The 25,157-nt window shown below is 34.4% G+C and overlaps 1 protein-coding gene and 1 pseudogene across 1 annotated transcript; both read left to right on the plus strand.

Annotated features, from left to right (window-relative positions):
• Positions 1 to 22,115: 22,115 nt before the first annotated feature.
• Positions 22,116 to 23,731, plus strand: LOC106327305 (annotated as a pseudogene).
• Positions 23,732 to 24,113: 382 nt separating this feature from the next.
• Positions 24,114 to 25,130, plus strand: LOC106327306 (cellulose synthase A catalytic subunit 4 [UDP-forming]-like). Its single transcript, XM_013765429.1, has 4 exons — positions 24,114 to 24,211; positions 24,311 to 24,503; positions 24,610 to 24,716; positions 24,926 to 25,130. The coding sequence occupies exons 1-4, from the start codon at positions 24,176 to 24,178 to the stop codon at positions 24,980 to 24,982; spliced, it is 393 nt and encodes a 130-aa protein (XP_013620883.1). The 5' UTR covers positions 24,114 to 24,175; the 3' UTR covers positions 24,983 to 25,130.
• Positions 25,131 to 25,157: the final 27 nt, after the last annotated feature.

Raw genomic sequence — 25,157 nt, forward strand, 5'->3', positions numbered from 1 at the left:
CAAAATATGTAGCAATTCTTTTCCAAAAAGCCATTGCTTTCTGGTCATTGCTTACGATAGGGTCTTTAGATGTATTCAACCAAGCACTGATGAGCACCTTGTCCTCAGTTGGTGACCATTTCCGCCTTTCTTTACGGTCACTCACGATGTCTGCTTCTTCATTTTCCTCTTCAGGCCATCCAGTACCATAGGCAGACGCATCAGAGACAGAGGGGTATGGTTGTTGACTGTTTAAAAGGTTTTGAAAGCTACAAGGAGCCGTAAATGGATCCATAGCGAAGGGGAATGAATTAAAAATGGGGAATGAGAGCTTGTTCTGTTTTATGAAATGCAATTTGAAAGGAGAAGAGATATGAAATGAGAAAGGGATACTTGGTCGTTTTTAAAGCAAACTTAATGAGAGTTTAGTAGGTGTTAAGTGTAAATGGTCATCAATGTACTTAAAACTAAAAAATCAAGAAAGTCAATGTATCTACCTAAACAATTGCCATCAACTACATGATCCTAAAGTCCATTTAATTCTAACCTAAACCATGTCTAACACGCATTAAAGGATGGACAGCTTACCTCTGAACCTGAAGAGATGGTTTGACATCTTTGATGAAGAGAGTCTTCAATGTGAGATGTCTTCTCCTTTCCTGTATCTTGCTGCTCTTTGGAGGATCTTTGTCTTCAATGTTATCTGTCTTCTCCTTTACTGTCTCCCACGCGGCTAAACCATCCAAAGCTGCTACGAACTGTCCTGTTATCAAAACCGAAGACACTTGGTTAATTACAACACCAAAATCATCGGATTCGACAACCATAAACCTCAAAGTTGTCAGAGGAGTTGTCGAGTTGAATCAATCGGTTCCGAGAGTCACTACCTCTATGTTGGAAGAGACAGACGGATATCGAAGGCACCGGTGGAAGATCAGCGACTCGGTGCCGATAAAATCGATGGAGGAGATGGTGAGGAGTCACAGCGAGTTGGCTAAGGACTTGCAGAGCTTGGAGTCGCTGATCGAGAGGAACTTGAGGATCGACGAGAGGAGGAGCCACGGCGTCGTCAGTATCGGATTCTGGGGCTGGGACATCGTTGGTATCGGATTCGGCGCGTTACTCCACTGCTGTCTCCTCTTTGTCGTCGTCGGCGTTAAATCACGAAGAGGAGAGACGGAGAGACCGAGCCATCATCAAGCTTTGGAGATTTCATCAGAAAAGCATCTCTGATTCTTCGATGACATCGAAGATTAGAAGAGAGCACCACCGAGACAACAATAGAGAGAAAAGGCCACGCGTTTTTTCCTTTTGTAGAAAAAGAATCAACCAATACGAATATGCCACGTAGGAGTTCTTTACCACTCCTATAATCACTCAATTAAGGAGCGGTTCAGCTTAATAAATTCATTTTTTCATTTAATTTTTTCTCTTTAATATATCAGGACCTCCTCTAGATGCTACCGATGGAGGTGGTCTAAGATCCCAACTCTCGCTGCGAATACAAATAATTCAAACAAGCATTAAACCCAGGCTGATATGTTCACCAAACGCCTAAACAAACTCGCGCTGTGCTTAGTCATTTAGTTCATCTAGTTTCAGTTCAAGTAAATGACCATGCTCTCTCATGTCCCAATTATCCTAGAATCTAAGTTAAAGATGATCTGTCCTAAACATAGCATTAAGATCAACAAGATGAAGAACTGATTTATTTCCCTACAAGTTCTATCAGATTAATAATTCATTTGATACCCCTTGAGGAACCCTAAAATCTAACAAATGATTACTCAGACATATGCATAGAGAACATCATACATATCTGAATAAATTGCATGAAATAGAATAGACAAGAGATAAAGGGAGTTAAAAATCTTCTTTTTGAAGGAGTTCAGATCTCTCTGTCCAATTCTAATCCTTCTGTTCCAAAAGTAAGCGTAGTCTCAAACAGTGGCGGCATAATAAAAATAAATCGGTTTAACACGTCCATGAGCTTCTTTGCAAATAGGGAAACTTATGAGAAAAATGCAATTCTTGAAAATCTCATCGGTCTCTCCACTTCGCACTACCGTCGATCCCATGGCAACATCGGTTGACGTTCACATCGTATCTTGACTCTCCTCTCTGCACAGCTACATATTCTTTTTTTCTTTAAACTCTATTTTGCTCCATAATCTCCAAAGTGCTTCAAAACACACCTGAACCTGTAAATGACCTAAAACAAACTCCAAGTACATAATAAAGACTCTAAACATGGCCTAATTTATGGCATAAAATAGGTAAATATTGGGACCTATCAACTCCTCCAAAATTATCCTTTTGCTTGTCCTCAAGCAAAACATATGACAAATTTGTGGATGAGGTTTGAAAATATAGAGACTCACCATTCTTTAGAACCACCACCATTACCTCTGCAATGTTGCAAGTCACATCAGATCAATACCAACTTTAGAGGCACTTTCATGTAGTTAGCCTTGGCTTAGCAACCATACCATCTAGCCCACAGCTCACCAGACCTAATCTGACATATCCCTCCACTGACCTTATTTCTGCAATTATTCAATAAATGTCTACAAATAGATATCAGTGCTCTTCGTTGGATGTCTCAGTCCTGAAACTAATACCGATAAAAAGAAATATTATTTTTACAAATACCGAGAAGTAAGTTATAAGGAGTAACGATTACCGGCCAGACCGAGTGGAATTCACCATTCATACCAACTGGATTAAATCTTTTGTTTCTACCCTAGATAACTATTTTGACTTTCAATAGAAAAATTACAAGATACCTCTTTAAAATACTTCCATGCTGCTCTATCAGAAGGGTGGTGCATCTCTCCTTCAGGAGACACATGTTTCGTGTGCCATCGCATTTGTGATGCAGTCGCCTCTAGTTGGTACAAACAATTTAACCTTTCCGTAGTAGGCGTATAAAATATTATTGGTTTACAACGCTTTTTCTCTTCCCATGCTTTTGGTGATATCTATCTTTCCCACAAAACTGACACACCAACAGCTCGTGATCTTCCTTCCAAAAATAATACCCAGTTATCTCCTAAATATCAATCTTGACAACATGGAGACCAAACGCCTCCCAAATATCAATCTTGACAACAGGGAGACCAAACGCCTTTGTGAACTTCTTTTTCTCATAATGTGACACATGAGATTTATTTAGCTGTGAGAGGATATCTCTAAAGTGTGGGATATCTCATCGAAACATGACCTTCATTAAATGTGAAGCCAAGTATAATTGAGAAATACTTTCAACACATCTATCCTATAGGGGTTGATTGGCGGCTTCAAAAGCTTGAAACACTCTATTTTCATATTGCTATTCATTGGATGCTTCCATCACATTCTCCAATATATGGGTTCACCCAATATCTCCTCCCATATTAGCATTTATATTCTTTTGATATGATTCTTCTTCCGCATATATATATTCTTCTTTTGAGGCTGATTCAGTAAAGATTGCGAGATATTGTTCTCGCATTACGTTGCTTTCGGTTTTGACATCTTGCACAAAGACATAACATGGGTTTCTCCTCTTTGAAAGAATTTTGATTACAAGCAAATTCGATAAATACTTCAACACCTTCCATAAACTCTCTTAAGACAGAATTGTGGATCAGTTTAATATGTGGATCCATAAACATTGAATTCTCAAATTTTTGATCAAAAAGGAACTCTCAAATTTGTTGTTCTTAAGTTAATGTTTCTTACACAACTTCTTATCTTAAAATACAAGAGTGAATGCTCGTTTGCTTTTATAGAAAAAAGTAGCAACGTTTTTGCAACATTGTTTGCCATGATCTTTACAATGAACTTTGTCACGATTGCTTTCGTGCTAAAATTTTGAATATATTACTTTGTTTCCCTGAACTTAGTCTGACGGACGGGGTGGCACTTTAAGAAGGTTGACACGAATTTTGCAACATAAAAATTTCATGCTTTTTTTTTGTTTTTATCACTGTCATCTGGCATGAGTTGATTGGTGGGACATTTTTCGGTGGAATAGCCCCAAAATTGATATGATTTATATTCGTGGCATCCTTTTTTTTGTTGGACTAGAAATGAAATTACTATGGCAATAAACCGTTCATAGAATTTAAAAACAAATAGTTTTGGCCACGATTAAATCGTAGAAAATAGTAGCTAAATTTCACACAAATTGGTTCCTTTCGTTGCAAATTGCCACAATAGTTTTGTCGCAAAATCTTGGCTATACTTTGCCCCGTCTGTGTTCGTAGAAAATTTGTGCCATTTTGCCACAAATTTCACATGGATTGCCACACGTTGACTGTGATTATAACTAGTAAGATAGATGCGGTGGAGGGGTTTGTTTTGTAACAGAACTGTCCAAGGGCTCTTCTTTCCTTATGGTTTGCTTCGTGGACGGCGAGCGGAGGATGTGAGGCTGACCTTCCAGTGGCGGAGGAGGTGAGTCGGTTACGGGGTGTACCCTAGGCCTATCCAAAAGCATATTCTAAACCGACGATCTCGTTCTGTTACCGTAGAACTATTCTTAACTCATGCTTTTCTCCCTTTTTTTCTAGATTACGATCTTGGCAGCTCCGATGCCATTCTTCTCACCCATTTGTTTACAGATTTGGGGTTTCCTCTTTCGGTGGAAGCAGCTCGCTTTGTTTTGGGTTCGAGGTATGCGTTTCTCCGGTGAGCAATTGGTAGCAGTGGATGTGGTGCCCGTCACGACGGAAAGATTCTTGCTCGCTGTTGTATGCTTAATAAAAATGAAAAATTTAATTCGAAAACCATTTAAAAAATAACGAATTAGATGCTAACTCGTTTTCAGTTGTTCTGTCTGAGTTGGAAAGATTCTTTTAAAGTGAGACTTGACGGTGTTTTTTTTTTGTTTCTTTTAATCTTTAAACCGATTTAGAATGCACCGTCTATCGCAGAAACAATGACGATTTTGTAGGATCCTAATTTGGATACAAAAGAAATAATATACCAAAAAGACGAGGATTATGCCTACAACTTTATAAAAGTCAGACCCCACGCGCTAAGTGCTTTCTTGTTTGCGTGACGTAAAAGTAAAGAAACATGCCTAAAAGACAACGATAGAGATAACAACAATAAAAAGAATTCAATTTCAAATACAATCTATTTAAAAAGCAATGGAATAAATTTCTCAAACCAGATATATATTCATGTATACCAAAAGGGGATACAGATATATATTCATATATATATACCAATGCAAATTTCTTATAGTATATAGATATTTTTACGCTTGACATTCTCCTCGTGTGGATATATATATATATTTATGTATAACAAAAGTAAGTGCAGTACAAAAGTGTTTCCCTGTACTTTATACTTCCGCAGCTCGTACACAAGTGCTTCATTATATGCATAAGCGTCCCTGAACACAGCAAATTGAAGCATAAGCCTTGGGCCCCCAAGTCTTTAGGGCCCCACTTTAATTTTTTTTAATAAGTCTTTATGGTACAAAAAGAGTTGCCGAACGAAGAAAGTTGGAAAATTTTCCAAACAAAAATATCATCATCTTAGTGGGACCCATGAAAAAAAATTAATTTTGTCTATCTTCGTTCGAATTTCTTCTAATTTTTCTCTGTTTTTCTGTTTTTTTAAGAGCCTCCATTTTTTTTTGCTTGTGACCCCATTTATCACAGGACCGCCCCTGATTGGATGCCCCGCAATTTCCACACAAGCAATTGTAACGTAGTACATAAATGCTTCTCTGTACTCCCGCAGCTCATACGTCGTACAAAGTGCTTCCATGATGCTCCATAATCTCCACACAAATCGGCCGATACATAAGTACTTCCTTGTATCCGGGTAACCAATCCATACTATACATACACTTATATATAACTGTCTTTTAAAGTCAAAATAAATCAATAAACAATTGAATCATCTAATTCCCTATCTCCGATTTAAACAAAAGTAAAATAAATACAAACAAGATTCCAGTCAGTCTCAACTCATAGAGATAAAACATGTTTCGAAACTAAACTTTCCATAATAGTAGTACTAAACTAGTATGTGATTTAAACGGAATAGCCCTCACCTTAGCCACTGGTCGGAATAATTGACAGATTAAGTGGTCAACTGCAACACAATAAATAAAGTTGAGTTATTGTTGATTTTACTATTCTATTAAATTCTATTGTTATTGGGAGGTGAATTTTTTATGTTTTTACTAATAAGAATGAACTTTGAAAATATCATCTATACTCATAAGATTTTTGAAATATTTGTAATAATAAAACATACGTACTGCCTATTTGTTTACGTGAACACACCAAACCAAACTCAATAATGGTAAAGAAACCAAACTCACATCATAACAAGCGTTTGATTCAATAACTAGAATGTTGTTTCAAAGATATCGAAGTACACCAAACCAAACTCAATAATGGTGAAGAAACCAAACACAAAGAACGGGAACACACCAAAGTACACAAAAAACTAATGCCATAAAATGTATTTGTCTACGTGAACACACCAACCCATAATATAAATATAAGTAATCTGTCTCACCATCACCGCTGAGTTCCATTTCCTACTGCTTCGGTCCACATATTGGAAGCTATCATGTTTCTCCAATTATTAGCATACTCTTCTTCTTCTTCTTCTTCTTCTTCTTCTTCTTCTTCTTCTTCTTCTTCTTCTTCTTCTTCTTCTTCTTCTTCTTCTTCTTCTTCTTCTTCTTCTTCTTCTTCTTCTTCTTCTTCTTCTTCTTCTTCTTCTTCTTCTTCTTCTTCTTCTTCTTCTTCTTCTTCTTCTTCTTCTTCTTCTTCTTCTTCTTCTTCTTCTTCTTCTTCTTCTTCTTCTTCTTCTTCTTCTTCTTCTTCTTCTTCTTCTTCTTCTTCTTCTTCTTCTTCTTCTTCTTCTTCTTCTTCTTCTTCTTCTTCTTCTTCTTCTTCTTCTTCTTCTTCTTCTTCTTCTTCTTCTTCTTCTTCTTCTTCTTCTTCTTCTTCTTCTTCTTCTTCTTCTTCTTCTTCTTCTTCTTCTTCTTCTTCTTCTTCTTCTTCTTCTTCTTCTTCTTCTTCTTCTTCTTCTTCTTCTTCTTCTTCTTCTTCTTCTTCTTCTTCTTCTTCTTCTTCTTCAATCCAGCACATGCCAAAACTAACTCCGCTTGTGTCTTAAAAGAGAAAGGAGGCACAGATTTAAAAATTAGAAACCGAGATTTAAAGATACCAAATATTCTTTCGATCACATTTCTTAAAGACGCATGACGCAAATTGAATAACTCGTTATGGTTGCTGGGATCACGACCTTCGCCCATAAATTCTTGTAGATGATAACGAGTACTTCTAAATGGAGCTAAAAAATTTCGACGGTTGGCAAACCCACAATCTGCTAAATAAAAATTTCTTGCATAATTTAAACATCGCAAGATCAGTTGTATATACATATAATATTTTCATAATATGAATTTAATTTGTCACCCATACCTTCTGGATCTTCTAGTTTGCATGTGCTTCTTGTTAGAGCATCACTTAAATTTTTGAATCATGAGCTGAGCCTTCCCACCCACGAATAACATACATAAATTCTAGATCAAAATTGCAAGTTGCAAGAACATTTTGTGATACAAATCTTTTACGATTACCATAGCTTGGCACATCACATTTTGGCACCATTGAAAATATATGCGTGCCATCTATTTTTCCGATGAAATCTTGTAAGGATAAAAAAATTAAGATGTCAAATAAAAAACCTACTGAAATTTTTTTTATTATAATACGTAGACAAAATCAGAACTATGTACCTTGAAGTAAGGATAAAACCTTGTGCTCTCTCTTATCTTTGCACATTTTGTCACTCCGGGCTTCGCAATCAGGTCAGACGCTAAAGTATTCAGTGATTTTAGAACCTTATGAAAGTTCTCACTAGTGGCAAATACTGATCTCTTGAACGTATCTATTGTGTAACAATATTTTAAACTCTGACAAATAGTTAGGAGAAATGTAGCACCATCTCTTCAATGCATATATTGCGGGTATCTCGCACACATGTTTTCACCCTAATAAGATCACACAGCTTGAGAAATGAGCTTGGATACATACGATATAAAGATCAGAAGTGTTCTGGTTCTTCCTTCAATGCTTTCTGAATGTAATTATAAAGAGAAATCAAGCAGAAGTCAAGCATAAGCATGAAGCAACATAGAGAATAATAATCTATCGTATATGGTCAACAATGGTGGCTAGAAAACAATCTTATGCAACTGAATATACAAATAGCCTATAAACTAATGGTAAGAAGAAGTAGAGTACATGTATGTAGCAGGACGAGAAAATTTGTGTCTTATATAATGAACGAGAAATATTTTTTATCATCGAGATTCTTTTTAGGAAATTTCAAGAAATATTTTTGTATATTACCTTAGAAAGAGAAACTTTTTCCAAAAAAATATATTGTGCAAATCCATGATACTCAATAACAATCTCCCGAAATCAATACAAAATATTTGATAGATATGTGGAGAATATTTGTTAAATCTACAAAACTTTTAAAAATCTGTCAACTTTTAAAATCACTAAATTCTTTCCAAATTCTAGTTCCAATAACCCCCTAAATGTTTTGATTCCATGTTTCGTAAAAAAAGTTTCCAAAAATGGAAATTTTCTAAAATGGTAACTTCCATAATTGGAACAACTCATGAAATAGAAACTTTCGTAAAATTGGAAATTTCAAAATGGAAACTTTATAAATAATTTTTTTTCCTAAATTATACTTATGCTTTCCGAATTAGAAGACTAGGTTTATGATTTTCAGATTTGATATCCAAAACTAAAATAGCCATAACCTCTTAACCGTACCTCGGTTTGTCGATCTCAAAAGATGATCTGGAAAGCTGACAACGAGGCATTTCCAAATACTAGGGATTTTTCCGGGCTAAGGCCGGGTTCTTATATATTTTTTTCATTTATATATGAATATAAATTGTGTATACATATTGCAAATGATTCTCTTATATATTTTGCATTTGTATATGAATATAAATTGTGTATACATATTGCAATCGATTTTAAACTATCAATTTGGTAGAAAATTAAAAATGGTTTGTGTTATCTTGTGACTAACGAATTAAAAATAATTAGAACTCACAATTTTTTTTTTTCTGGAAATCATATATAGGATGATAAGAAAGATGGATTAAAAATTAATTAAACTTAATTATGATTTAATTTTTTTTCTTATTTTTAAGGTTTGTATAAAGCAATAGTAAAATTTACAAACTGATCTAAACTTTGTTTTGAGTAGAATCATTGTGTTCCAAAACCAATTAACTCAGATTGAATCAAAATCAATCCATACTTAAAATTATATTATTCTCTGCACCAGTTCATGAAAGCAGATTATAAATAAAAAATAAATAAAACAGACCAAACCAAATTAGATAACAAACTTTTTAAGCAAATCATCACCAAAACTTAATATTTAAATAACTCAAACCAACAATGACTATCCAAATTAAAAATTTTGGCCTCGTCTCAAAAACTTTACTCTTTCCTTTACGTTGGTTTGCAGTTTTAATGATTCTTTGTAATAAAAACTCTAATGATTAAATTAATGTCATTTTGGAGCTGCATGATATTAATAGATCTGAAGATGTTAAGGCAGAAAAAGGGTATTAACATTTCTTATTATCTCACCTAAAAAGATGGATCGGGTCAAATATAATTGCTTATTGAAATCTTTACATAACTCTTTCTCCACCAGTTAGGAGAATCAAATCGGGAATAACATTTTTTAACAAAAAAAAAAAACTTAATTTAGAGTAGATTCAAAGTCAAGAATAAAGGCGTTCTTTGGTTTTGACCAATCCCTTTTGTTCTTTAAGGTGTGTTGTACTTGAATTCACCAAATTGATATGCCTCCTTCGATTCATATACCATGTCTCTCTTTCACCGGTGTGTAATGCCTTAAGCACACATTAATGTACATCTGCATGCATGCAATCCATATCCATGAGCCATCCATGTTTCAAACTGCTCAAAACAAACACATTTCTCTGTAAAAATGTGAGTTTTTTTCCGGAAATAAACCAACTTATCGTGATCTCATGATATTGGTTTCAGGCTTATCCAATCTCTTTCCAATACGGTAAGTATCCAGCCAAGGTATAGCAAATAAGACCATTTAAAATTCGGGTGGAAATCTCATTACCTGTTTAGTTACTCCATATTTGGATGAGAGGAAGTGATGAACATTGAATATGAGATTCAAAGACTAACATGTATATTATTAGTCCAGAGTAAATATCCACATTTGGACAAATCTTATATCAAAGAGAGAGCTTCCTTCTCGATTGCAACAACTATCTACAGATATGATAAATATATATATACTAGGTGATTTTTCCGTGCTCATACACGGGTATAAATATTTTTAAAGTAAATATACTATAATAACTGATTGCTATTTATTTTTAATTTTAAATTAATTTATAATTTGTATGTATCATTTATATCAATAATATTATATTACTTTAATTATACATATGATTTTATATATGTTATATCTAATCGGTTTTGTTGTTTTTACAGTCGATTTAGTTTTCATTTGGATAAATTGGATTGTATCTTTGAATTCAACAGTAATATTTTTTATTCTAAATATATTAAAATTTTAATTAATTTCTTATTTACATCTAGGTGGTTGTTATCTTAGATATGTAAATATATTTTATGAAAATTATGTATAACTTAAGATATATTGTACTTAGAATGAAATAAAAAATAAACGAAAGTGTCTGATTTCAAATTACATGAATTAATATATCGATAATATTGTGAAGTCTCATGCATATATATAAATCTTACAAAAGAAATAAATTGTAACAGTTGGTTAACATTTTATTTTAATTTTTAATATGTTTTGAGTTGTCTTATGATTTATATTTATAGAAGAAATTACCATTCTTATAAAACTATATATTCTTATTGTAGTTAAATCTATAATTTTAGATATAAGTTGGATTAGTCGAGTCACTCATGCTGTGAGTATATTGAGTTATATATATTCTTTCAAATTCAAAATGAAGTATAATTTTTTTTTATTATAGTTAAGTCAAATCATATCAATTTTATTTATCTTTTAAATGGCAGTTCATAATATTTATCAAATTATATGTTGATGTTTTTTTAAAAAAAATATTAGAAAATAAGGCGATGATCAATAAGAAGTTACATGCATAAATAGCTGATACATTTTTGCAAGCTCATGAACACATATCAATATTTATAATAATTTAAATATTTTTTATAAATTCTAAATAACTATATGCCTTTGTTTATTGAATAGAAACTGAAATTTACTTAAATAATCTTAAAAATGAAGATTCAGATTTGCTTTGATATTTTGATTATGGTTATATTAAGTTCCACAAACATAAAAACATAAAATCTAAAAGGAAATTTAATATTAAGAAAACAAATAACTGTAATAATGATAAAATATAGTATATCTACCTCATTAAACTATTTTGTAACTATTTGATCAAACAATGTTTATTTTAATATTTTTTAATATCTCTTAAAAATAAACAGTAAACAAAATTGTGATTGTATTTGAAAATAATATTATATCAGTAAAATATAATTTATCGATTTTTTTTGGTGTAATTGAAAGATATTATAGTCAACTAAATATATGAAAAATAAATAAAGCATTTCAGTAATACTAATTATAAACTATTTTTAGTCAATTAAACATATATCAGTTTATGTTACTTAATTAATTTATGTAATCATCTAAGAAAATAGATAGATATATAAAAATATTTCTATTACTTTGAAACTTTTTGTATTTTTTAAAATTATGTTTTAAAATAAATAATATTTTTTTTTCTAATATTAAGATTATCTGTGTAAATTATTTTTAATGAAATCACATACAAATTTATATTTTTCATCTAAAAAAGTATAGATATAAAGAAAGTATTTTATCACTTCAAAAGTATATTTATGTTATTCAAAAATATTTTTTTTTTAAATTTAATATTTCTACTTTGTGAACTTTTCCATTTTTTATGAAATCATATTATATATACATATATTTTTGTTTTTCAATTCATTTTTAAAATATATAAAAAATTTAATATTTTATTGTATGTAAATGTTTTTGGAAAATTTTAAAAAGGAAACTAAATAAAAATAATAATAGTATTTTAAATGCAATATTTTTAATTCATTAAGGGTACCAGTATAATCAATCATCGTAAGAGTTAACATGAGAGCGACACATAAGAAGCTGAATTTTAAAATAATATTATAGAGATATGTAAACCACATGTGCGTAAAGGATTTATGGTTTTTTTTTCACTAAACCGAAAAGGTGTGCGACAATTTTTAGTAAAAGCCTGAACTATGGTCTACATGATATAGCATACCTCGTTTAAAGGAGACCTTCCAACAATGAACAATAATATTTCATCTGCAGCTTTTTTTTAATGATTTTAGCTGGAGATCATTGTTTTTGGTAGACTAAGACACGGAGTCCAAAATCAGATATCTTCATCTTCCAAAATTTCAAAGAGTTGAAATAAGAATATTGATGGAAAGACTCATCACTAACTTCAAGACTCAAGTTTTGGGAGACTTAATGTTTGATTCTGCTGGAGTCACAAGGTGTTTGTGATGCTTTGTGTTGAAGTTCCAAGTTTGCTAAAGTTCTACATTTCTATTAGGATTGGAAGCTTGTTGGACCACAATGATTTTGTAATGGTTTTGCATTGGATTTACCAAGATTCAGTGATGGTTTTTCAAGGTATTCTTTTGTTGAATCAGTTTGTAGAAGTCAGTTGCAAGTGGTGTTTTAGCTATTTTCTTCCAGTCCGAAAACTCATAAAGTTCAGGGATGTTAAGACCTTGGATTTGATGAGTGTTTTTATGGCTGTAGAAGTATCAATAAAGATATTCTTGGATCAGTTTAAATGAGTATGCATAATGGTTACGGAGTAGGACATGTTTTATGTTTTGTCAAAGAAAGAAACAGTTGTGGAAATTTGAGTGGCTTTTGAGTGTTGGATGGGGTTTCTTGCTGCAGGTTTTATCTCAGGGTGTTAGCTATCAGTTTCTTGTGAATATGACAGTCTACAATTGGTGGGTTATATAGAATTTGAAGCTTGCTATTTTCAAAGGGAATACAATGATAATTGTGATTTTGTTGTGGTCTGAAAATGTTTTGTTGAATAGAAGATGCAACACTCAGTTTTTCATTGCTATTTTTAGAGGGAATGCAACGATAATTGTGCTTTTGTTGTGGTCCGAAAATGTTCTGTTGAAAAGGTAAAACACTCAGTTTTCATTGCTATCTTTTAGAGGGGATACACTGAATGTTTAGCTATTGTGAGGTTGAGTGTATACAAAGAAGTGTCCAAGGTCTTGTTTTAAGAAGTGTAAGCTCTTGACAAGACGGAAGTAGCGAAAATTCATGTGTTTTAAGGAGATTTGTGTTTTATGTAACACGTGGAGTTTTCTGCTGAATTGAATCTTAGTGAATAAGATCTTCAGACATTGAAGAAGGATCCTGTGGTCTAGAAGCTGAAGGCATTTGTACATCATGATTCATGAGGTATGTCTTTGAATGTTGTTATGCAACATATTATACTACAATTTGGTATCGATAGCCTTCCTAGCTAAAGGAGTTAGGCGACGTGTCATGTTTATCAAGACAAGTTTGGTTGTATTTTGGCGACAAGAGAGTACAAGAATTATGATTTGTGGGAGAGAAACATGGTTTGTTGATGTATCAGCCTAAGTGTAATATCATCACAACATGAAAATGCTCTAAGTAATCCGTGAGTAGAAGTAATCTGACCCCTCCTTCATTTTAGCGCCAAACTGTGGGAACTGAATTTTGCACTGTCAAAATTTGTTAGCGGAAGAAAGCTTAGCTTTCCTTAAGGTCTGAATTCTCGATGAGAGCCAACGATAAGTGACCAAATAAATGCAGAAAATAAAGAAGACATGAAAATGAATTTATAAAAGAGTAGATCTTTACTTCAAACTCGCGTATGAGGGTTCCAGAGACGAAAACATACATGAAGTTTGTCTGAAAATGGGATTACAACGGAAATCAAATAACATAGGCAGTAAAACCTAAATAAGTTCACTAGCATAACCACCTATGTCTAGAAGACCTATGTTAGCCGCAGCTCGTCTAGAAAAAAGACAAAAGAAAGATGCGAAAAATGTTGTATAGATTTTGAACTGAACCTTATGAAAGGCCTGCCTACGTACCCATTTCGAGGATCAAGCAGAACATAGTTCAGAGTTTGAACAAGAGATCGAATTTCCTTTGCGAGTTCGTCTTGTAATCGAGTGAAAACCATAGAAAAGTAAGCATGTCGAGAATAATGCCTAAAGTTTATAAGTGCACAGAGCTCTAAAAGCGTAGAATCGTACCCTCTCTTCTCTGCCCCGGATGTTCTTATACATGCCTCCAAAGTCTCCTATGTTTCCTTCTCCGCCCTTGCTTCGAGTTTATCCTTTTGCGGAGATATTTCCTTATATTCTCAAAGTCCATGTTTATCTTGGAACTTCACATTTATCATCTTCTCCATTTTTATTTATCCAAGTAGATTAAACCGTCATTGCAAATTGGCATGTTCTCGTTTTAAACCATAATGAGATTTTGTCGTGGTTTAGGTTATTTTGGATTGTTTTACGACTTGTGCGTTTTTATGGTTTTTCTCCGAAAAACATTGATTCTTCCTATGTATGTTTCTTTATGTCGTTGGTCTTATGAACTGATAAAAATCAATTCATTTAGTCAAGGATACAATGGTGCTAAATTAATCAGTATCGTCTTGACGTTTGACTTAATTTTTTACGAGAAAACAACATCATGCTTGTTTTCTTTGTAAAATCTCAACCTAAACTCTGATTGCTACGAAATGAAATACAATTCGATTGAGATCCAAAGGATAACATGATGAGGGCCTTATTGGGCGATAAGGAAGCCTGTTTGGCAACATTGACCAAGGAGAGATAGTGTTGGGCGACATGGATCCAAGGAGATAGATGCTTGGCGACATAGAGAGAGAGAGAGAGAGGACCATGTGTAGCGACATGGAGGAGTGAGAGAAGCTGTGTGGCGACATGGAGGAGTGAGATAAGCTTTGAGGCGATATAGAGGAGAGAGGAAAGCTGTGTGGAGACATGGAGGAGTGAGAGAAGCTGTGTGGCCACATGGAGGTGCGGGGAGAGTGCAGTGTGGCGACATATAGAGAGAGAAGCTGTGTGGCAAGATGGTTGAGAGATAGAAGCAGTGTGGTGAGATGGAGGAGTGAGAGAAGGCTGTTGGGTGACACTGAGTTCATGAGGGGTGGTGATGCCTTTCTTCCATTCTTATTCCTTCCGTAGGCTTTTGGAACTATTTAGTTTGTTTACACAAGTTTTCCGCAAAAATTTCCCGAAAGTTGTTTTGCGGAAGATTATCTCACAAACTTTCCTATGATGTTCTTCGGTGTAAACTTTCTGATCTTTCGTTTAACGGAAGATTGTTTCATCAGATTCGTCATTTATCATAAACACCTTCAACAAGAACGTTTTTCCGATCTTTTCATGTTTGGATAAAAACTCTTTCATTTCTTGTCCGGGATGAAATATACGAAGTTTGTTCTTGTATCATTATGCAAATAAGTTTGGCTTATGAAATATAATTTCTTTGAAATTTCCAGCTCATATTTGCTTAAGGCACCATTTCTGGGAGGATTTTAGCTGTTGATTTTGCCATGACCTGTTTTGATCACAACAAATCTGCATAGGAGTACGATTAATCAAATAAGCAGCTATCAGTATTGCTTCTCCCAAAAATTTGACTGGAAATTATGCTTGAAATAAGAGTTTGAGAGACATTATGTATATTTCTGTGTTTTCTTCCCACCCTTTCATTCTGATGCGGTTTGTTTATGTAAGAGCACCTCCAACGGGGGTTCTTTCCCTTGGAGTTCTTAATATATGTGTTATGTATATATATATATATGTATGTATATATTATATATGTATAAGTAATTGTGGGGTCCACAATTTTTGTGGAACCCCATAGGCAAGGGTTCTTAAAACATGGTTTTAAGAATCCCTAAGAACCCTTATTTATGGATTTCCACAATAATTGTGGACCCCACAATTATTTACACATATATAATATATACATAATACATATATTAAGAACTCCAATGGGAAGAACCCCCATTGGAGATGGTCTAAAAAGTCTGGTGAACTATTATGTGCTCTTTGAAGAAGAATGTAAGTACCATGAACTATTATGTGCTCTTTGAAGAAGAATGTAAGTACCATGAACTAAGCCATGTTGTCGCTACAAACTGTCTTGGCTACCTTGTTAAACTGCTTGTCATTGTAGACAATGAAGTTTTTCAGAACAATTTTAACTTCAGATTTTTTGAGTCGGAGAAACATATGGCTCGTGAGAAATCATCCACGATTGTTAGAAAATAAAAATCCCCACATGAAGAAGAAATTTTATATGGTTCACATACATCCACATGAATTAAAGAAAAACAATCATTTGTTTTATCCAAGGGAGAATTAAAAACTTCACGATTTTTCTTAACTCTAAAACAAATGTTGCATGGACTAGAGCAAGCTGATTTAGAAACATAAGAAAGAAAAGAAATATCCGAAAGTACTCAAAAAGATGGATATTCCAAAAGTCAATGCCACAAGGTCTGATCCAAACTACCAACAGTCCGATGATTCCTTGCTGATATTATATCCGTGAAGTAATACACATATTAATGAAGCAGTCATTCAAAATGCAAATCATATTTGTAAGTCGCTATCCAGTTTGTCTGTTTTAATAATTTTTCAACTGAAACCATTGTGCAATTTATATCTGGCTCCTAAAGAACTTGTTCAAGAGTTATTTTTGTTGGGAGTGGTAACTATCCAATGGATGTAGCAAATGGATTATATCCTTCTGAAAAGCGAGACTGAACATGGCGATATATTCTCAATTTTTTGTAATATCCGGTCACATGGTGAGAAACTCATGTATCAAAAATTACATCGCCAAATAATATTTTACTAGAAAGCTTGTCTGAAGCATTAGTTCCAGCTTTTTCATGAATCATCTGGCTCAGAATAGTCCATTGATAAGAAGAGAATTCAGGGAAAGGTGATGCGTTTGAATACGTTCTTTGAGCAACATTCTCTTAACCTCATCCTCGTCCTCCAAAAGAACCACGGCCGCCCCTGCCTCGAGAACCTATGGGCTACTATCTACCACCAGGTTGATACGCTAAAATTAGTCCAATGAGCTACTTTGTAATTTCAGAGGTGCAGTTCAGTATTTAGGGATTGAATCCACAAAACTCTTAATCACTCAATAGATATCAGTATTTGAATTAAGCTAAACAGTAAGAGATGTTATTTAATAAAAGACATTAACTAAGATGTTGAAAACGATGTGAAAGACGATAGACTCAGGAAATTCGCAAGTAAATCAATTCTTGAACTCAAATCACAGCAATCAAATCAAACAACTTTCACTCGAGAGATTATCTATGTCGAAATCCTAGAATTTCAAATCTCTTTCCAAATTCAATTATTCTAGATAAGCATTAAGAGCAAGTTTGATAAGCTCATTAAATCCCTAAATTAATTTTTTTGTAGATAGGTAATTGATCTAAATTAATTCAGGCAATCAATTACACTTTCATGTCCACCAATTATCGTAAAATCTAGATTTCAGGTTGTCAATAAAAAAAAGTAGCATTAAAAACACTCCAGATGAAGAATAAAAGATAACTCTAACAATTCAATCTAAAAATTCATCTAATTTTTTTGGAACCCTAAATCTAACATATGAATTACTCAGATGTGATCAAGGGAACCCAAATCATATTCTAAATAAATTGCATACATAAATCGAATAAAAAGATAAAAGTGTTTGAAATCATCTCTCTGATGAGTTCTAATCTGTCTCTCCAAAAAATTTTCATAGATAAAAAAATGAAGTGTAGCATAAAAATGGCTTTAGAGTAAATATATGTCTATAACATGTTAGGAAATTTCTTGCAAATACTGGAAACTTTTGGGTCTTTCTTCAATTCATGAAACTTGCAAAAAAACTCGTCGGGATTTGTGTATGATGGATGTCGATCGACACCATGCCAAACTATGGTCATCAACTTGCTCTCTTCATCTGTGACTCTCTCCATGCTCCAAAGTGCTCGAGAATCTCCAATCTTGTCAAAAACATACATGAACCTAAAATGAGTTGATAAAACTCGAAATATACAATTAAGACTCTAAAACATGACTTATATCATTGTCAAAACCCCATAAAACCATGATATATCAACTCCTTTAAACTTAACTTTTGTTTGCCCTCAAGCAAAACAGAGGACTATACCTATGAAAAAGGTTTGAAAACGTAGGAACTCACATATCCTTTAGAACACCACTTTCACCACTACTTGTTGCAAGCGACATTAATTAGTACTAAACTTAGAAAGTACTTCCATGTATTTAATCTCTGCTTAGCAACCAAACCATTTTCATCCCACAGTTCATACGAGATATTCAAACTCACCACCACTGACCTCATTTAAAAGCTAAATTGCCACAATACACATGGACTCTTACCCATTCAAGTTTCTGACCCCATAGACAATCTTACTCTGGTTCATTTCCTCTCTCTTTTCTCGCTTCACCCAGTAGATTTTTCCCTATCTTGCAAAGTATCATTTTACTTTTTCTATCGACTGAGTTTATTAGAAAAACTTCCATGAAATACAAGCATAAATGATGGTTGTCATGAAGCACCTGATTCACTTCTTTCTTACCTCTATCTATGTAGAATTATACTTACACAGACTAGTCTTTTCAAACCTGGACGAGGAATCCGATCAAGTGTATACCAAGGCCCAAAAGAAGAGATTCATGTAGATTAATGTTGGAGGTCAGCTTTGGATTCTTAATACACCCTCACAAGCATGGACGTTATTGGCAGAACAATCACGCTTGGCTTTTCCATATTGTACAATCTGCAATCAATAACTCAAATAATGGTGTGATGTAACAGTTAGATGATTATTTCCAAGAAAATCTCATAGTTTTCAACTAAATCGATTTTGTCTTCAAATGGTCGGATGGTTGCTGGTGTGTCTGGCTGGAAGAGTGATAGCAGCGGCCAGGCGGTGAGCTGTTCGTTAGTCGCTTTTTGCGCCTCTTTCTGTTGAGAGAAGCGTGCCATGATGGTATCCATGAAGTCGGACACGGTCGGTGCTGCTACCACTGGGGTGGGTTCCGGCTCCTCGCCAGAACTCGACTTTCCGTGAGTCATGATCGTTGTTAACGCTACTTCATTCTGCTCCACGGTGGACGCAAACTGTTTGATCTGAGTTTGGTCGGGACTCATACAGTAGGACATAACTCGTCGGTTAGTTAGTTCAAAGGCGTTTTATTAGATCGGAAAAGAGTAAATGGTTAGAGATTGGAAAGAGTGAACATAAAAGAAAGCCGATGCTCGGAGATCTGGATAGGAAAGTACAAGTTGGCAAGAATACAGTGAGTAAAACCCTAGTTTCTAGCCACCAAGTGTGAGTGTAAATGTGCGGGATCCCCTTCGTTGGTCCTCCTCCTCCTTATATAGATAACCTCACTTTACCTTCACCCTAAGTCGTCTTGCCATAATGAGCTTGGTCTTGATCAGGCCGAGCAACTGGGCCAAGCAATCAGGCTTTTGAGCCGAGCTGGCGTGCTTGCTTTGTGTAGTCAAATAAAGCAGTCCTAACTGGGGACCGCTTAGCGGAGCTGATGTCCTTGGCCGGCTTGTCGGACCAAATCCTCTATTTTATAGGTTTTGCGTGGAGGGATGCAATCCATCTCTAACATTTTTGATAATTTTAAACAGAAAGTTGAAAAACAGTAGTTCAAGAAAAGCATTCCTATCGCCTATATAAAGTATGTGAATCCAGACTGATCAAGAACTGAATGACTTGTCAAGAATTTTATATTGTACAAACTAATAAATCTCTCGATGAAGGAGGGTCATATTAAATAGAAAAAAAAAATGAGAACGTGTGAGATATTGTAATAATGAGAACAAATAAAAGGGTTAGGTCAACAATTACGCATGAATTCTTCAGCTATTTACAAACTTGATTTCAGTGATTAGCTTAATTAAGGACGTGGAAGATATACCTATAAGACTTGTTCAGCATACACAAAAAGATTTGTGCAGATGTTCGCCTTAATCTGCTAGAAAAAGATTAGATATATAAAGATTGTTGTAACAAAAAACTACTATCAACGAATATTCAATCCGAGTATCAGCATGACCATACTCGATCAAATATGCTACACTATAGTACAACTTGGAAAAAAATACCACGGATGTGCCATCAGTTGGTTTAAGCGCAAGTGTCGGTGTTCTTGTATTCTTGGGTTCAGTGCACCGTGGGAAGGATGCTTTGCGCCATAATTAGTATTAGCGCTGGCTGAGTCCCAAACCTGGGAAGATTATTTGGCCAAAGGTCCGGACAGCTCCTGGTTATTAAGAAAAAACTTTTGAAAAAACATGGATAAAAAATCAAATAGTGTAAAATGAAAAGTTACATACCAATTATAACTATATCCGACACGACTGCACGTGTGAGGATTAGGCTTTTAGCAATATAGACCCGTTTATACAACCAAAATATGGTTAAACAATAATAAAAGTGGTTGACAAAAGAGTAAGAAAATTGGTTTTATTGGTTGTTATGTTATTGTTACATAGACCACTTCAAGTTTGAATAATGTAATAGTTGTTCGTTCGTGTAAAAAAACAAAAGAATAAGACAATCAACGTATACTGTAGGTAATTTTAGCACTAGATGTTCTCGAAACCCTTTTCATCGATCTTCTTGACATATTAAGAGACTTGAATGCATTTATACCGAGTATGGTGTAGTTTTAAATTAGGATAACATAAAACTGTATCACTAGAAATCTATTACAAATTTTTAAAGAAAATTTGTGAAGACAATTTTAAAATTTTGAAAAGAAAATGTAGAGTGTAACACGTCTTTCATAAAAGTTCAACGTAATAATCATTCGATCTGTAAACTTCACAACATAAAATTCCAAATTAGACACTAGGATCATTAACAAATCTTATAGTGCAAAACAATAGTTCATCATGTGAACTTGTTTTAAATACTATTTAATATATTAAAAGATGCATATAGTTCACGATTTAAATCTAAATGGTTCCAGCTTGTATCAAATTAATTAAACACAGCCCTTTCTCAAAAAAAAAATCAAATAACATACTACGATAAAAATGTGGGACCAAGTACGTATAATGGTGAGACATTTTCTTATAATGGTCATGGACCTCATGCTCTACAACTTTGGTCGGTTTATTATCTGTATAGGTATGCTTATTTTTTGTGTGTTTGCAACTTACATACGTACCATCGGATTTATATCCCGATTACGATACAACAGCAGTGCGAATATTGCGTTTTGTGTTCGGAGTTCGGATCAGTTGATTACGTATAGGTGCAACCTTTTCGATTATATCCTGAAAATATATTAGTAAGAACACATTTATTCAGACGACCACGACGGTTGATTATATTAAATTGCATGAGCTGGATAGATGTTTTTCACTTTATTTTCTTCAAGTTGCCTATTTCACATCAAGACATGGTGCCCACTTTCCTTCCACTATATTATATGTATAGCGATAATATTATCTATGTAAAAATGTGCTGTCGTTTACATTCATCCCAAAAAATAATTTAATGTATATACTGTATGTATATGATCACGTCAACATGATAAATTTAATCTGTAAGACTGTATATATTGAACAACACTTGGACACAAAATGTATAACTATAATATATTCTAACTCTTTCTTTTGTTTTTATTGATAAAATGAAACCGACTCGAATATACACAAACTGACATAGTGTAACGAAAAGTTAAAATCATCTTTACATAAGAAAATTAAATAAGAAGTTCGATTTGAAAATGTCACGGTAACATCACTTAAGACAAATCAGTGCTATATCTAAAAACAATTATCAACTTCTTTTTTTCTTGTAATGTTGACATCTATACTTCTACATCTATTTATACACATTACCATATTACAGAGAGATCTCCAAACACAAGTAATCTTCTTCATCTTTTGATTCCATCATCGACAGTATGGCTAAATCCTTGGTGCTCTCGCTAACACTCGCATTCCTTTTCATCGGAATGGTCTCAGCTCGTGACTGGAACATCCTAAACCAGTTCAAAGGACTCAAGCCTACCAAAACCACCACCAGCCAAAAGGGGGTCGCCACATTGAAAGATCCAAACCTAACCGGATACTGCGAGAGCTGGAGAATCAACGTGGAGCTTCACAACATCAGAGACTTCACGGTGGTGCCACAGGAGTGCGTGTGGTTCGTCCAAAAGTACATGACATCATCTTAGTACGAGGATGACGTGGAGAGAGCCGTTGATGAAGCTATCCTCTACCTCGGAAAAACTTGTTGCGAGAAGAAGAAATGTGATGGCATGGATGCTTGGATCTTTGACATTGATGACACTCTTCTCTCCACCATTCCTTACCACAAGAGCAACGGCTGCTTCGGGTAAGAAATTGAGTTAACCATGTTGATTATGTTTGGTTCGAATTGTCACAATTTTAGTTTTTTTTGGTGGAGATAATGATTTTTATTTTTAATAATTTTACATTTATATAATATTAGTTAAATATCAGTAATTTATATTTAACCCATTTATATATATAGTTATTTATTTATTTTCTCAGCTCGGTTACATTAATTTTGTCTTAAATTTGGTTGGTTTCCAGTGAAAAGTAATATGAGTTAGTTACAATATATTAGCTTCATATAAATAATTACATTTTGGGATTATAATTTTACATTGATTTGAATCAGTGGTGAGCAACTAAACACGACCAAGTTTGAGGAATGGCAAAGTTGGGGAAAGGCACCAGCGGTTCCAAACATGGTGAAGCTGTTCCATGAAATCAGAGAGAGAGGTTTCAAGATCTTTTTGGTTTCTTCTCGAAAAGAGTACCTCAGGTCCGCCACCGTCGAGAACCTTATTGAAGCCGGTTACCACGGCTGGTCTAACCTCCTCCTCAGGTATATATTGTTCCTCTGTTCCTTCGAGTCTCAAGTCTCAACAGTTGTCTTAGAACAACACTAGTACAAACCACTAGCTAGATTATATGTCTTAATCCATATAAATATATGAGCAACCAACATTTTGAGCTCTCAAAGTATTATAGTTTGATCTGGATATAATAAAATTGTCAAACCTAAAAATTGCAGGGGAGAAGAGGAAGAGAAGAAGAGTGTGACCCAATACAAGGCAGATGTAAGGACATGGCTTACAAGTCTTGGATACAAAGTTTGGGGAGTTATGGGTGCACAATGGAACAGCTTCGCAGGCTGTCCAGTTCCCAAGAGAACCTTCAAGCTCCCTAACTCCATCTACTATATCGCTTGATCAAATCATATATTACTGATCTAACCAAAGAAAATAAGATCAGAGTTTCAGATCTGATTCTTGAGTCGTTTGATGGTATCCTCTTTTTGTTTTCCCATTTCTGGTTATTATAACCAACTCTTTTTTTTTGTGCACCTGGTTTATGTAACCAACTCAAATGCTTATGATGAGTGATATATGAACCATGATCATCTTTGTTTCTGTTGAATTCACTGTTTTTTTTTTGTATTACCATTTTGGGCCTTTGTGAAATTGACTTTGGGCTTTTGTTGAATAAATCCTCCCTCTCTCTATCTGATGAGATTCAAGAATGATTCGGTGAATTTCAGATACCAAGTATTCAGCAAGACAAAAAAAGTAGTCAGCAAGACTTGAGCTAGAAACATAATAACTTGAAAGGTAAGCTAAGTTATACAAACTCTAAAGAATTAAGAGGAAGAAGAAGTTGGAAGCTCTCAAACAAAAAAAAAATATAAAATAAAATCTAACTAAACTGAAGTGTCTCCTTCCACCAAATATTTTTGCTGTCTCTTGAAGCTTTCTTATGACACAAACCTCACCTTACAGTTTGGTACAACCTTCGTTTCCTCCACAGCAATTTCTAAAAATTTCCCCTTATCTTACTGGCAAATATCAAAACACATAGTCTCATACATTCCTCTATCTCTCCTGCTCTGCTTTCGAGCTTAGCTTGCGTCACCATGGAACCAAACACCATGACCAGCTTCGACGATAGGGTAATAAGAGTAACAAATATGGACACTTGTTTCCTGCGTTTTATTTTTCATATGGGTTTGCGTAGAAACCTCAAAATAATTACTTTTTTGCTGATGCAGCATCGTCATTCCTCCTTCTCGTCAAAGATCTGTAGAATCTGTAGCTATGAGGTCAAAGACGGGGACAATGGCCAGACATTCGTGGCGTGCCACGTGTGTGCATTCCCCGTTTGCAAACCTTGTTATGAGTACGAGCGTCGCAACGGTGAAAATTGTTGCCCTCAATGCAACACTCCCTACAAACCCAACAAAGGTAAACTTAACTAGACCTCTGTTTTGGTCTAACAAATCCTTACCTAGCTTGCCACTTACGTTTGTTATTTGTTTTTTTTTTTAAAACGGCTCTCCAAGAATTTCAGGAGATGAAGAAGAAGAAAACAATGGTCCGGTTGATTCAGATGGTGAATTGGATATCAAGAATCGCAAGGATGCTTCCTCCATTCACCAGAATTTTGCCTATGGATCGGTAACTTATGACTGTTCGATGTTTAGTCTTCATTAACTATCTTTCTTTTTTTTTTGAAAAATGTTAAATTTGATTCAAAAGAAAATACAATGCTACTTGTTTATGACTCTTTCCAAACATAAAATAAAATATAGGACCTCCTCTACTTGGTCATTGGCTGTCTTCCCCCATCTCGAATCAATATTCTGAATATTTTCTGGCTATTGTAGGAAAATGGAGACTACAATACTAAGCAGCAAACCGGGCCTCGTGGTCTAGTGGTATAGGAACCTCGGCTGAGGTGCCCGCCATCACGAGTTCGAGACTCAGCCACGGAATGACTTAGGCCCCCTGGTGGGTATAGACGCAGGCTGGTTCCGAGTTCAGGGGGGATTAAGGCCGAATGCCCGAACCCATCCTGGTTAACAAAAAAAAAAAAAAAAAAAGAAAGCAGCAACGACG

Source organism: Brassica oleracea, chromosome C2 (assembly GCF_000695525.1).
Source record: "Brassica oleracea var. oleracea cultivar TO1000 chromosome C2, BOL, whole genome shotgun sequence".
NCBI lineage: Eukaryota > Viridiplantae > Streptophyta > Magnoliopsida > Brassicales > Brassicaceae > Brassica > Brassica oleracea.